Source organism: Artemia franciscana, chromosome 8 (genome assembly GCF_032884065.1).
Source record: "Artemia franciscana chromosome 8, ASM3288406v1, whole genome shotgun sequence".
Classification (NCBI taxonomy): Eukaryota; Metazoa; Arthropoda; class Branchiopoda; order Anostraca; family Artemiidae; genus Artemia; species Artemia franciscana.
In genome coordinates, this window is record NC_088870.1 from 17,140,933 (window position 1) to 17,155,988 (window position 15,056).

At 36.7% G+C, this 15,056-nt stretch overlaps 1 protein-coding gene across 1 annotated transcript in view; it reads right to left on the reverse strand.

Annotated features, from left to right (window-relative positions):
* Positions 1 to 7,681, reverse strand: part of LOC136030066 (neprilysin-2-like) — an 83,990-nt gene extending 76,309 nt beyond the window's left edge. Inside the window, exon 1 of the mRNA XM_065708692.1 lies at positions 7,509 to 7,681. Coding sequence (XP_065564764.1) covers positions 7,509 to 7,570 — 62 coding nt within the window. The 5' untranslated portion in view covers positions 7,571 to 7,681. The remainder of the gene's footprint in view (positions 1 to 7,508) is intronic.
* Between the last annotated feature and the right edge of the window lie 7,375 nt (positions 7,682 to 15,056).

Consider the following 15,056-nt stretch of genomic DNA (forward strand, 5'->3'; position numbering starts at 1 on the left):
ATCCTGATGAAAAATAACGAAAACGTGGGCATACGTAGCTTCTTGTCTAGAGGGGAGGGCAGCCATACTTACCCTTCTGAAAAACGTTCCGGATATTAATTGGTTAAAAAACACTGTCAAACTCGTTAAACATTTAGGTTGCTTCTTTTCATCAAATTTATTTGACATAACACGAGATAGTAGTTTGTACAGGGTTGCCACAACGGTTAGTTCATAAAGTGTTAAAACTGCCCAATTTTGCACGCTAGGCAGCGATTTTTGGTGCTACAGTAAAAACAAATTTTGCGCATGTCGCTGTACGATATCGATATCAGAATCGATACTTGGACATTTCTGTTTATTTCGAACTTTTTCAACCATTTACGTTTTGTCAACTGCTTTTTTAGCCATCTGCTTTTTCATACATATCTAGCGTAAATTTGAAGATCTAGGAGGAAGCTGTCCCCCTGCCCCTCCCCCCCCTCCGTACGCCCATGAACAAAACATGATAATAAAATATCACTTTAGAAACAAAATTATGGAAACCTAACGTAACTAACCTGAAGTAACCTAAACCTAATCCCCGCCCCTGATGTGCAAATATACAGCCCAAATTATACAAGTTCAATGTATTCTGTCAAGTCCAATGCATTGTATCATCCATTACTTGTTTTTGTAGCTATGAAACCGGTTTTCTGAGATGTAACTTAAGCGTAGCCTAATTCTTGAATGTGTTACCAAGAACTGACAAGAACCGAAACATTTACTGCTCTTACATGTATCTAAAAAACGTTGAAAAACAGAAAAAAGATTGATGTTTGGACGTAAGCATACCCTCTTTTGAGGCATTTCTCCCCCTCCATTTTTATGGCAGTTGATATTAACCAAGTGACACATAGCGATCGCAAATTCTGTTGGTCTGTCGGTCTGTCTGTCGCTCTTTCCCAGTTTTGCTACTTTAGGCACTTCCAGGTATGCTAGGACGATGAGATTTGACAGGCGTATCAGGGACTGGACCATATTAAATTAGAAATAGTCTTTTCCCGATTTGACTATCTGGGAGGGAGAGGGGGGCTGGTTAATTCGGAAAAAATAGAAAAAATGAAGTATTTTTAACTTACGAACGGGTGATGGGATCTTATGAAATTTGATGTTTGGAAGGATGTCGTGTCTCAGAGCTCTTATTTTAAATCCCGACCAGATCCGGTGACATTGAGGGAGTTAGAGGGGGGACCTAAAATCTTGGAAAACGCTTAGGGTGGAGGGATCGGGATGAAACTTGGTGGGAAAATAAACAGAAGCCATAGATACGTGATTGACATAACCGGAGCGGATCTGCTCGGTTTGGGGGAGTTGGGGGGTGGGTTAATTCTGAAAAAATAGAAAAATGATGTATTTTTAGCTTACGAAGGAGTGATCAGACCTTCATGAAACTTTATATTTAGAAAGACTTTGTAACGCAGATCTCTCATTTTAAATCCCAACCGGGTCCGATGTCATTGGGGGGGGGGGCATTTGGGAGGGGGCGGAAATCTTAGAAAATACTTAAAGCGGAGAGATCAGGATGAAACTGGGTGGGAAGAATAAAAACAAGTAAAAGATATGTTACTGACATAACCGGATCGGATCCGCTCTCTTTGGTGGAGTTGGGGGGGGGGAATAATTCGGATAAATTAGAAAAAAATGAGGCATTTGGAATTTGCGAACGGGTGATCAGATCTTAATGAAATTTGATATTTAGAAGGATCTTGTGCTTTAGAGCTCTTATTTTAAATTACGATCAGATCCCCAGACATTGGGGGGGGGGAGTTGGAGGGAGAAACCGGAATTCTTGGAAAACGTGAAAATTGGGGTATCTTTTTCTTACAAATAGGTGATCAGATCTTAATGAAACTTGATATCTAGAAGGATCACGCTTCATTTTCGACTCAAATTGAATCCGGGGACATAGGGGGAAACAGAAATCTTGGAAAACGCTTAGAGTGGAAAGATCGGGATGAAACTTGATGGGAAGAATAAGCACAAGTTCTAGATACGTGATTGGTATAATTGGAACGGATCCGTTCTCTTTGGAGGAGCTAGGGGATGTTAATTTTGAAAAATTATAAAAATTGAGGTAAACTTAAGAACGGGTGACCGTTCAAATCCCGACCTTATCTTATTTCAAATCCCGATCAGATCTGTTGACATCGGGGGGATTTGGAGGGGGAATTCAGAAATCTTGGAAAACGCTTAGAGTGGTGGAATCGGGATGAAGCTTGGTGGGTAGAATAAGGAAATGTCGTAGATACGTGATTGACGTAATCGTACTGGATTCGCTCTCTTTGCGGGATTTAGGGGTGAGGTTCAGTGCTTTGGCGAGTTTGGTGCTTCTGGACGTGCTAAGACGATGAAAGTTTGGTAGGCGTGTCAGGGAGCTGCATAAATTGACTTGATAAAGTCGTTTTCCCTGATTCAACCATCTGGGGGCTGAAGGGTGTTTTTATTTTATATCCCGACCGGCATAAAGCCTCTGATTTTCCTTTTAAATCAATCTATCGATTCTTAGAACTTTGCTAGAGCTCATACCATATTAGCTCTTGGCTCTTCCAGCCTCGTCACAAGTGCCATATGAGCTCTTAGCTCTTGTTTTTTTTTTATCTTGCCCGCATAATATTGGAAGTTTCTGTGTCGTTACTTGTGCTAGCCACTGGATGCATAGTCTTGGAAGGAAGGATAGTTTTACTATTCTAATTACGTGGACATATTTTTCACACGTCAAGTAATTCAATCTTTTTCTTCGTTTTTTTTAGAACAACATTAAAGAAAAATAACCGATGAAACTTTCACTTTCTTTTTCAGATTCATCTAAGAGGCAGAACCTGTTTCTTATAAAATCCTGATATTGTTGACCTTTGTAGCATCAATTTTGTTTTTACAGCAAAGAACAGTTAAACGAGCATCCTGTACACAGCAAAACGCTATTTCGGAAGTAATAATTGTACCTACTGTAAATTTAGGCTTACAATTAAACTTAGGCTTACAGAGGGAACTTCGTAACGTTTGGACTTTTTGGTACTTATGTGGTAGCCACCCAACACTCAAGAAATCAAGTTAGGTTGATCATAATGAAATATGCTAAAATATGATAAAATATAATACTATAGTAACTAAATTATGGAAACTACAACAAACAACTAAGTAAAACAGGCCGCCCAGAACGGATTATATTAAATACCTAAAACAACGTAGCCAAAATAGCAACTCTATACATTAAATATTTAATTAAAGTTTTGCTACTACGTAGTTTATTTCAATGAGCCTAAGCTATTCGCCTCCCAATATATAATAGTAAACCGGTTTGTAGCTGATTCAACTATGAAAAATTCTTGAGTGTTGCCGGGCTAGCACGTAAGTACCATTTTCTTTTTTTGTTTTTTTTACCCCTTACATTATCCCAGGACTTATGGGAACTTGGACAGGCCCAAGGGCAAATACATTTCCTTATTCTTGATGAAGTGTGTTTTTCCTTTGAGTCCAGAGCCAATTTTACAGGATTCCCCAAGACTTGTATGACACTAGTACCACATTACGTAACTAGGTTACCCCAAGGAAACCTCTTTAATTGTTCAATATCAAGATTACGAGCCAACTGGTATTTCGTAAAGTTCGTAGTGGTTGCTGCACCTAAACGAAATATGCAAACAAAATAAAAGTAGCGCCATTACTTCCGTACTAGCCGGTACACACTCGAGAAGTGAAGTTAGGTTAATCATAATCATAATTGCCCCAAGGAAACCTCTTTAATTGCTCAATAACGAGATTACGAGCCATCTAGTTTTTCGTTAATTGTGTTGCGGAGCAACACTACTGCTTTCGTAGTTTTTTTTTTGTTTTTTTTTTTTTTTCACCGTGATCAGCGACCTGTAGCTCCGAAGTGGTAAGAGTTAAAAATTTGAGATTTTTCAGAGGGAAGGGAAACGTGGAACAGAGTATTAAAGTTCCAGAGAAGTTCCTAAAATTTCTAACAGTTTTCCATAAAAAAAAACCGTTTTTTTCTTAGAAACTCTGCGTTCGATGTTTGGCGTCAAGTTAAGACGACCCTAGCTTCGGAAATATACTTGTTAGAAATACAGTTATGCTGAACTCATGTAGAACTTTCATTTGTCTCTTCGAGAACCGGAGCACAAAATTCCGTAGCTCTTACAGATTTCCCGGAAATAATTCCGGAAAAGTCCATCTCGTTCCGATTTTTTTGGAATTTTCTCAAATTTTCGATTTTGATGTTTCTTATATTTTTATCGAGTAGTGCTATGAAAAGTATGCAAGAAGAAGTGAAGTGTTCTATATACCAAGTTGCTTCGTTCTCTAAGAAATAATTTCCGAAGTTTCGACGTTCTAGAGGTAACTTCTGTTCTGGACCAGCTAGAATTTTTTTCCCAACGCGGTTCGACAGGTCTCGATCTCCTAACAACTGGAGCTTACAATAGTTTCTCCGAAATAAAATTCCTTCTTTGGGTTTTTCTATTTGGAAGTTTTGTCATACCCTCGGGGCAATTTAAATTTTTTGGTGAATTTGGTTTGTTTTATATTTTCCTAGCTTAGACCATCAAAAGTTAAGCAGAAAACTATAAGACGTTATTTCCGTATCTCTTTCAGATTTCCCAGAAATAATTCCCGAAATGTGCGTCTCGTAACATAATACTTCGAATTGGCGTCAAGTTAAGACGGCCCTAGTTTCCGAAGTAAACGTTTTAGAGATAAAATAATTATGAACTCATATAGAACTTTTATTGATGTTTTCGAGAACTGAAGCATGAAATTCCGTAGCTCTTACAGATCTCCTGGAAATAATTCTGGAAAAGTCAATCTCGTTCCGATTTTTTGAAATTTTCTTAAATTTTCGATTTTGATGTCTATTTTATTTTTATAACGTAAAATGGATTAAAAAGTTCCTCAGAAAGTGTGTAAAAATTCCTAATAGTTTTCCAGATAAAAAATAAAAACCGTTTTTTTATCGCGTATCATTTCCAATACACTCCAGAAGTACCAGTACGAGTTGTCGGATCTCAATCAAACTTCACAGAAAGTAAGTCTGACGGGCCTAGTTATCCTTTTGGAGTCCAAACTTGACCTTATCTCTGTGGGCGGAGGGGGGTCCAGTTATATGATATCGACATTAGTTGAACAGCGGTATTTTAGTTGTTACCGTTATAACTGTAATGAATTGAATTAAGTGTGATTTTTGATGTCATGGCCATAAAATTTGATTTCTAGTTTCAATTATTTAAAGAAATTCTGGTTTATCTTGAAATTGTAATTATCCATCCTATAAATATTCAGAATTGTCAACTGTGTTATTGTGTTATTCTCGTTTATTTCTGGACCAGCTAAACATTTTACCAAACTCAGTTTAGTAGAAGCTCGAAATAAAACCATATCAAAGATGCTTCAAGATAACAATCGAAGCCGCATTAGAAAAATGTCCTCTGAAGGACATAATGGAGACTGTTGCTCCGCAACTGTGTCCCGTAGGGCACAGTTGCAAGTGTTGCTCCGCAACTGTGCCCTAAGGAACAGGGCACAGTTGCTGCAACACTTCCCGTTGCACAGGCAACGGAGGTCTAGTTTCGTAGTAGTAACTGCACATAAACGATATATGCAAACAAAATAAAAGTAGCGCCATTACTTCCGTACTTGCCAGTACACACTCGAGGAGTGAAGTTAGGTTAATAATAATCACAGTCATAATCATAATTGCCCCAAGGAAACCTCTTTAATTGTTCAATAATGAGATTACGAGCCAGTTGGTCTTTCGTTAAGTTCGTAGTGGTTGCTGTAAGCCTACCTAAACAAAATATGCAAACAAAATAAAAGCAGTGCCATTACTTCCGTACTAGCCAGTACACACTGGAGAAGTGAAGTTAGGGTAATTAAAATGGAATATACCGACCGATGATGAAATAAATAATATTTTAGTAATAAAATTGCGGCAGTTACAACAAAGAATTATGGAAGAGGGGCTGCTCAGGATACCTTATATTAAAAACCTAGCCCAACCGAAATAACAACTATATATATTAAATATTTAATTAAAATATACCTACAACGTAAATTTCAACTGAGCCTAAGCTAATTATCTTCGAATACAGAGAGCTATTAACCGGTTATTGTCTGATCTTGCTGGTCCAAATTCTCAAGTGTGTACTGGCTAATGCGGAAGTACCGTAGTGCAATTAGGTTTCCTTATTATACGACCTTTTCGTGGTCAATTGTCTTAAAATGCACCCCACCCCCCCTGATGGTTCCAGATATAGTCCTAGGTTATATACAAAATTAAAAGAAAACACTAAAACAATGAAATTCTTCTTTTCGTTCAGTATGTTCCTATTGATCAGATTATCATCTTTCATTCCATCGTTATTCACATTTTAGGTCATTTTCAAATGTTTTTATCTGACGACTATATTGTAATGACTCAGGTGAAACCGGTTTTCACCCGGTTAAGAATGCAAGAAGACCAGTTTACAAAGACAGCATAACTTATCACGAGATGCAAAATAACGGAAAAATAAATTATTAGGGCTATATCTAGGGCCCCATCAGGAGCTCGGGGGTGGGATGCATTGTCAGAAAAGTGACCATAATGTTTGGAAAGGATATGAAATGAAAAATCTAATTCAGTGTTCCCTAAAGTGTAGTACGTGGACCCTCAGGGATACGAGAAGAAATTGGTGGGAGCACGCTATGCACCAGCGTTTGGTTGGAGATATGCACACAAGGAACAAGCTATTGGACCCGAGACTGTGTCTCAGATTAAAATTAACAGCCAGAAAACCGAAGCATAACGATCAGCCTTCTCAGCACAAACAATTTCATTTCTTTCATCGATTCAAATAATTGTTATTCATAATATGACTTTTGTGTATATATTTTTATTATAATTTCGTATATATTCCAAACAAAGAGAATTTGAACGTATTTTAATGTTATTAATACGCATCCATTTCTTTTTCAAGGGGGGTTATTCGGTATTATAAAAATTATTGAAAGGGGTACACACATGTTCAAAGTTCTGTAATAAGACCATAACGGGGAGGGGGGAGAGCCTAAGTCATAATTGTGACTTTGCATTTGGGAAGAGTTTTGAATAGGAAATCGAGTGATATTACTGTTTAGCCCTCCAGCTGGAAACAAAATTACGTAATATTCTTGAAAAAATATTAGACTTTTCGATAAAAAACCTTTACCCCTACTCAGGGCTGTATTCAGGATTTTTTTTCGGTGGGATTACAAAAGACGCATAAAAAAATATTTATTTCATTATATTTTTACGGGTCGGACAAACATTTCAGGGAGGATGGTTCAAAGTCACCTAGGTACGGTCTTGACCCTGCCACACCTAGAAAAATTTATGCGGGCGTAGGCCTACATATTAGCCCCAAAAATGATATCTTAATCTAACATGAACAAACTTATGCTATGTATTCCCAAGTCTTTACTCCCACTAGTTTGGCCAAGTCCATAGTACAAAACTGCAATTTACTAACCTTTCATTTTCTCTAGTAGAAGCCAATGTAAGCTGACTTTCCAAAACTGGGTTGGTCGGCATCCTAAGTATACACCAACCTCAGAGTATCACTTCCTAACTGATACTAACGAAGACTTTAAGTTACATCGGGTAATACTTTTCCTTTTGTCAGGGACGCGCATGCCACAGCCACAACCGAGAATAAATTACGTATTACAAATTATAACTTATTTAATTAGTATATAGTTAGTTCTGGCATACAAAAAAACCTTTGGAGAAACAATTAATTCATGCTTGGAGGATTCAATCCAAAGCAAGAAAATTAACCTGGCCCCTCGTAAGTACCCGTGTCAATTTTCAGACATTGGGGTAAAAGCAAAAATGTGTCCAAGCAAAGCATCATGCTGTTTCTAAGTGTTACAACATCTGCTAATTGTTTGTGATTTGGGCCTCCTGGAAGGAAGAAGAGGTAAGCAAATGGCTGGTTTGATCCCCCTTGTAGGCGCTCACATATTTTTTCTGTTACCCCTTTCCAGCAAAGCCGAATTGATTGGTAATTTTTCGATAACGTAGCACTTCAAGGGCTAATCTCTATCAGTTACACTTTTCATAACTCTCATGACTAGCTAAGCCTTCCAGTTTCGAGGGAACTATCTCTTTCAGCGAAAAATTTATGTTTTACGTGAAACTTTTTTTTTCTTGGAGAGAGATATACGATAAGTCTTCAGAGATAATTAGAATCTCTACATAATTTTCTTGATTTTTGGCGCTTGTGGACTCGATATTAGGCCTACAGGGACTTGAAGAAAGCATTCATTTCGGTACTTTATTCTTCAATGGTGACATGCTCACGAAAATCAAGATACGATTCAATTTTGAACATATTTATACACGCACACACACACACACACATGTGCTGCAGGCTTCTATATATGGATTCTCATTGTTGCTTACCTTCTAAGTGCAGAGAATTTGAGCCTTTTCTTGACATGATGTCACCACAGGTACGATACAACCCCCTTGTGAAAGCTACGAATTCTTTCATAAAATCCTGACTTATTTAGATCATTTTTGTGGCCAGTCATCGCTGTTCCTTGTTTTCCAACCGTAGATTTCATTGTCCATTTTGTTCATATTTATCTCAGAAAGTTATTTCATGCCGTTTGCTTTAGCGGTTTAGATTCATATAGTATCTCATTTAATTTCGTAATGAGTTATAGATAACAAACGCGTCTTTTCCAGTTTCCAACCACACATCACTGTTCAAAATTTCGTTTACAATCCAATGTGATTCTCACTGTTGTTCGTTCTATGCCTTATTCTTTAGCTGTTGCGATTCTCACTTTCACTAGTTTTCTAATCACATTCATCCGTGCTTCATTTTCGTCAATCAACCCCTTAAACATTTTAAACGACCCTAAATTAAAAATTACGATTTGATTTTTGCTATTTGACCTTTAACTTTTGCCTTGGCTTGTCTTTTGTCATTATGAAAAACATAACGCTGAACCTTTGTATTTTAACAGAGGTTGATGCAGTATCAGGTTCTTGGCTAACGTCCTTATAAACTCTAATGTTGCTATTTATAGCTATTTCGTTGCTTGGAGCTTTTATAGAATGTTGAACGTCAACTTTTGCCCCGGCTTGTCTTTTGTCACTATGAAATACATTTTGCAAAAACTTAATTTTTTAACAAAGGCTAGGTAAGCATTGATGACCTTATCCATGTCAAAATCCCAAACCCAATTTCCATAACTATCATTTTCAATTTTTGCGCGTTTTGACTCCGATGTCGCTTATCTTCTAATCCCATATTTCTTTCTTCTTTATTTTGGATTTTTGTTACTTCAGACAATTTGCCAATGCCCTTTACTTTAGCTGCCCTTATTGGTCTAGTTTTACGTGACGGTCCAGGTTATAGATTTGTTAATTGTTCAGATGGTGGGACAAAAACTTCTTTTTCTTCAAACGAATTATCGTTTGTAACGCTTGTAGATTTTCGATTTTTGGGTCTTATCTCATTTGATAAGCCAGGTTAGTGATTTCCACTCGTTGTAAATTCAATTTGTTCGGGGTGTTCTCTTGGTCTTATTACGTTTGAAATTTCAGGTGATTCCAATAAATCATCATTTTGATTCTCAAAAATACTTGATTATTCAAGCAATTTCGATTTCTAACAACGATTTCTATTAAAGTTCTGAATTGTTGTAAGGTTTCTAGTGTTTCTTTTTAATGTTTTTGAATTGGTGTAATCCCTTGTCAAAATACATATAAATATTTTTTCAATTACTAGTTTTTGCTCTTTAAGCAATTTAGTGGAAACTTCTCCATGCATTCCAAGACAAGTATGACATCGTCATTGCAATACTGCAATGATGTATACAAAAATAACGTCACTGAAATGAATTTTTTCCAAAATTAAGGCTCTTAACGAATTTTCTCAAACTTCCGGCTTCTCTACATCTTTTCTTAGGCGAGAATATCCCGGGATACCAATTTTCCCAAAAAAATATGGAGCCGTTTTCAAGGAAAAACATACAATTATTGCATTATTTTATTAACTTCTTTGTTAATTGAAGCTAGAATAACTCGATTTTTCGTTAGATTGGAACTTTGTTTGGAGAAAAATTCTCCAAATACATCTTCAAACGATGATCAGTATGACAAGATTTTTGCCACGTTGTTTTGCAACCATTTTATTTGGTGGAAAACTATGGTCAGCATTAAAAGTAGGCACAGCGCATATTTCATTAAATGCAGGGGGTTTGAACCGTCTATAATTGACATCATCTGGCACAGTGAAAATGAGCTGCACGTTTGGAAGCTGTTGTCCCAGTGAAGAAGCAAGTCGATTTGCATCATTCTCCACATCTCGCATTTTTTTTCGTAACCTTTGGCATAGACCAACGTCTAGTGTCTCGCTTTATTTCTTCCACGAAATTCATTAGATTGCGAGAGATCACATAATTTAAAGGATGTGCAGGGCACATTTTTTTGTCACTGAAAAAGGGCAATACAACTTTTCATTTCCGTTAGAATGAGCCCTCTCGCAAGATTCTAGGACCACTGGGCGATACGATCACCCATGGGGAAAAAACAACAAAAAAACAAACAAATAAACACGCATCCGTGATCTGCCTTCTGGCAAAAAATACAAAATTCCACATTTTTGTAGATAGGAGCTTGAAACTTCTACAGTAGGGTTCTCTGATACATTGAATGTGATGGTGCGATTTTCGTTAAGATTCTATGAAAATAAGGCAAAGTTTCGCAGGCTCGTTACTTTTGATGGGTAAGACTAAACTTGATGAAACTTATATATTTAAAATCAGCATTAAAATGCGATTCTTTTGATGTAACTATTGTTATAAAAATTCCGTTTTTTAGAGTTTTGGTTACTATTGAGCCAGGTCGCTCCTTACTACAGTTCGTTACCACGAACTGTTTGACTGGTTAAGGAGCTGAAAGTTTGGTCATCTTATATCGCTTAGCCTGCAGACGCGCTTATTCTTAATAAATAATGTACAGCATATGTAGCAACTAAGCTGTCCCGATCCTGGGGACTCCATGTGCATGCGTTCTTCCACCTGTTGGGGGGGGGGGTATGTACCAAGTGGTTAAAAAGTAAAGATAGACCATGCCTTCCTTAAGTCTTCAATAGGACATTTTTCTTCATTCTATTATAAAGAAAAGTTACTGTTTAGCAAAGACATTACTCGGTTAAATTAAAAAAAAAGGATAAACAATACACACGCATGAGACAAACACAAACTGAGTAGTGGGCCGAATTTTTACTAAGGCCATCTTACTAAGGCTCAAGCTCCTTTTTACTTTTACCTATGAGTTGCTGCATAATGCAGTAGTGTTACAGCAGTACAAAAGCTTTCGGGTGGATGATGGTAAGTTTAATAATCCAGGCTTATTTACCAGACTTACTTATCACAGGAGATATTAAAGACTCCCAGACCCATCACAGGAGACTAATTCTCCCAGTTAAAATACGCACTATTCCAACTGCCCCGTGCATCGCGTTATTCGGTTGCGTTTGATTTGAAAATGACCTCTTAGCAAATCATACACTCTTTAAATTGCCATTCTTGGAACCTTATACAAAAAAATTACAGCCTCTCTCGTTCAATAGCAGAACGAATCATTTTTTTACATGGGCAACAGTCAAATGTCCTCTTATTTTTCTTCGTTGCTATGGGGCACTGGAACATCATAGAGAGCTGTTTAAGAACTCATAAAAGCTAATTCTGATAACGGAAAGACTAGTCCGGACATATGGACATCATAGAGAGCTAATTACGGGCTCATTTATAAGCTAATCTTTGTATTTAATTGCTCTTTATAAATTTGACTTAATAAAGCAACCATAAAGTGCCACATGGCATCTAAAAAGTGCACTTTAGGTTGTTTATCATTTAAAAAGAAATAAAAGCGAAAAAAAATGGTGATGTCCAATGAAGAAACTCGGGGGACAAATTTCTCCCCCACCCCTGTGGGAATTCTCCTTCATGGTAAGTCCCCCTGGAAATTTTGTTATATTTGAAATAGCTTCAATATTTTTAATTTAAAGTGTTCGATAAAATGCTCGATTTATTAAATTCTTGTTGAGTATCGTTTGATAAGAATATCCAGAAAATCTGAACAATTCGGTTGAAACCTTAGATTAATTAAAGCTTGTCAGTGATGGTAATGGGATGGAAAATATTGACACCTAGAGTTTGAAAATTAGCTTCCTCTATGAATCTTTGTTTAAAAAAAAATGAAATGCAGCAAATTATTCAAAAGTTTAAATTAGGATATAGGGGATATACATTTTTGAAAGGGGGGCTGAATATTTTCTTAGATCTAAAATTCCTTTCAACAAGCGAAGCTCGGTCTCCTAGTGCTGCATGTTAAAACTGATATCAATAGATAAAAAAGTATAGGTTTCTACTATTCGGATGTGAGGATCAAACTTCTAAATTACGAGAAAAATATACATATATTGTTTTGATTCACTTTGTCCTACTTGAAGCAGACATTTTGTGCAGAATGCTGATGCAGATATAAATTTCATACAAGTAACGCTGGTGTTACGTGAAATACCGATAATAACAATAATAACCCTCGGTACATATATGTCAATTAATTTTTGGAGCTGGTTAAAAGAAATATTTAGTAAAATAAAAATAGCGAGAAGTCAGCATGGCACATAGAGGCAGTTCTATATTTATGAGTAGTATCTGAATCTAAAACGTAAGGAATAGGACATTATAAGCGCTTATTAGGTGTTTTAATTACAAATAAGAGAATTATTAACTTGGAGCTATACCGGAGTTTTAAATTACTGTAAATATTGGAAGTCAAAAATTAAAATAATTAAATGACTCCCGGAGCTGATCTCCGTACCCCCATAATTTTTATGACTAAACTACAACCGATTTGACCTATCCAGCTGCAGTATGAATATTATCATAGTAAGACATGTTTTCTTTTTCGAAGACTTCTTTTTATGTTTTTGATGAAAATTTTTCACTGTCTTAAAATGATTTTTTTTTCAATGATTCTATTTGTGTCCTGTTTGCAGATGTAGCATTTCCGTTTTTCAAGGTTTAAAAAAAATCGTATTTTGAACTGTAGATTTTCATATCTGTTTTTCAAGGTTAAAAAAAAAATCGTATTTTGAACTGTAGATTTTAGGAAGTAAAAGATCCTTAACTATAAAAAAAAATTATCGAGCAAGCGTGGCGAAAGAGGAAGCAAAGAACTTTTTCGCAATTTTTTCATTAAACTAGGCTTACCTATTTACTACTACTACTACTACTAATAACTCACTGCAGCACCAAGCCGCCTGAGGCCAACACAGCTACGCACGCTCCTCCTCCAACCTAATGTATTTAAAGCCTCCCTCTTTACACCCTCCCAGGAAGTTCCCATTTCCTTTAAATCTTTATTTATGACATCCTCCCAACCCAGACAAGGACGACCTGCTTTCCGTGTAGCCCCAGACGGTTGGCCAAAAAGGACAATCTTCGGTAATCTGTCATATTTCATCCGTAGAACGTGGCCTAGCCATCTCAACCTTTCTTTCATTATAGCCCCAGAAAGCGGGATTGAACCACACTTTTCGTACAACCTACTGTTTGAAATACGGTCAGTCAGCCGGGTACCCAGAACAATCCGTAGGCAATTTCTCTGGAAAACATCTAGTAAATTTTCATCTGCTTTTCGGAGTGCCCATGCTTCAGAGCCATATTTGACCACTGTCATCACTGTAGCTTCCAATATTCTAATCTTGGTTTGTAGGCTTATCTTTCTATACTTCCAAACTTTTTTTAACTGTGAAAAAACACCCTGAGCTTTAGCTATTCTACTTTTAACATCTTCACTGCTCCCACCATCTTTACTAATAATACTACCAAGGTAAATGAAGCTCCCAACCTGATCAATCTTTTCGTTACCTAATGTCACCTGTTCATCTTCACTTATTCCTAGCCTTAGTGACTTAGTCTTCTTAACATTAATTTTCAAGCCTATTTTAGCACCCTGAACTCGTAAAACCTCTAAAAATTCATTCATTTTGCTCACACTTTCATCTAATATGCTTAAATCATCAGCATAATCTAAGTCCAGGAGCGTTCTTCCTCCCCATTTGATTCCATGGTCTCCAATTGCCTTTCCTGTGCTCCTTAAGACGAAGTCCATCAAAATGATCCATATAAAGGGGGATAGAACACAACCCTGATTAACTCCTGATTTAATACAAAACCAGTTGCTAACCTCATTCCCTACCTTAACCACAACAGTATTATTCTCGTACATAGCGCAAATCACTTTAATGTATTTTTCTGGTATACCATATAAGGAAAAGACCTTTACTAACGCTCTTCTATCGACAGAATCAAAACCTTGCTCATAATCGATAAAACTAAGGACCAAAGGTGTTTGACAACGAAGGGACTTCTCAATTATTAACCTAAGAGTGAAAACATGGTCGACACATCCTCTACCTTTTCTAAAACCGCATTGTTCTTCCCTTAAAACTTTGTCTACAGCATGTCTCAGTCTAAAAAGTATCATATTACTCAGTAATTTGCTACCTACAGAGACCAGACTAATGCCTCGATAATTCGGACACTCACTCTTGTCACCTTTCTTATACAGTGGTTTAATTAAGGTTTTCCTAAAATCATTGGGTACTTCCCCCTTTTCAAAAATCATGTTCATAATCTTCAGTAGCTTATTCCTAACCTCAGAGCCACCATATTTAAGGAATTCATTAATCATACTATCAGCACCTGGGGCCTTATTATTTTTTAATCCTTCTAGTACTGTCGCTAATTCTTGCTCACTAAACAAATCTTCCTTCACATCCAAGGTATCACAAACATTTTCATTTTCATCTATAGCTTTTCCTGCAACTGTATCTCGGTTTAGCACATTCTCAAAATGTTTCACCCATATTTCTTTAACTTTTTCCTTATCACTAATTGTGGCCCCATTTCTATCTTTAACTGGGTCTAGTCCGGATTGGCTACTCCCTTTCAATTTATTAACATGCCAGTATAATATTTTACTA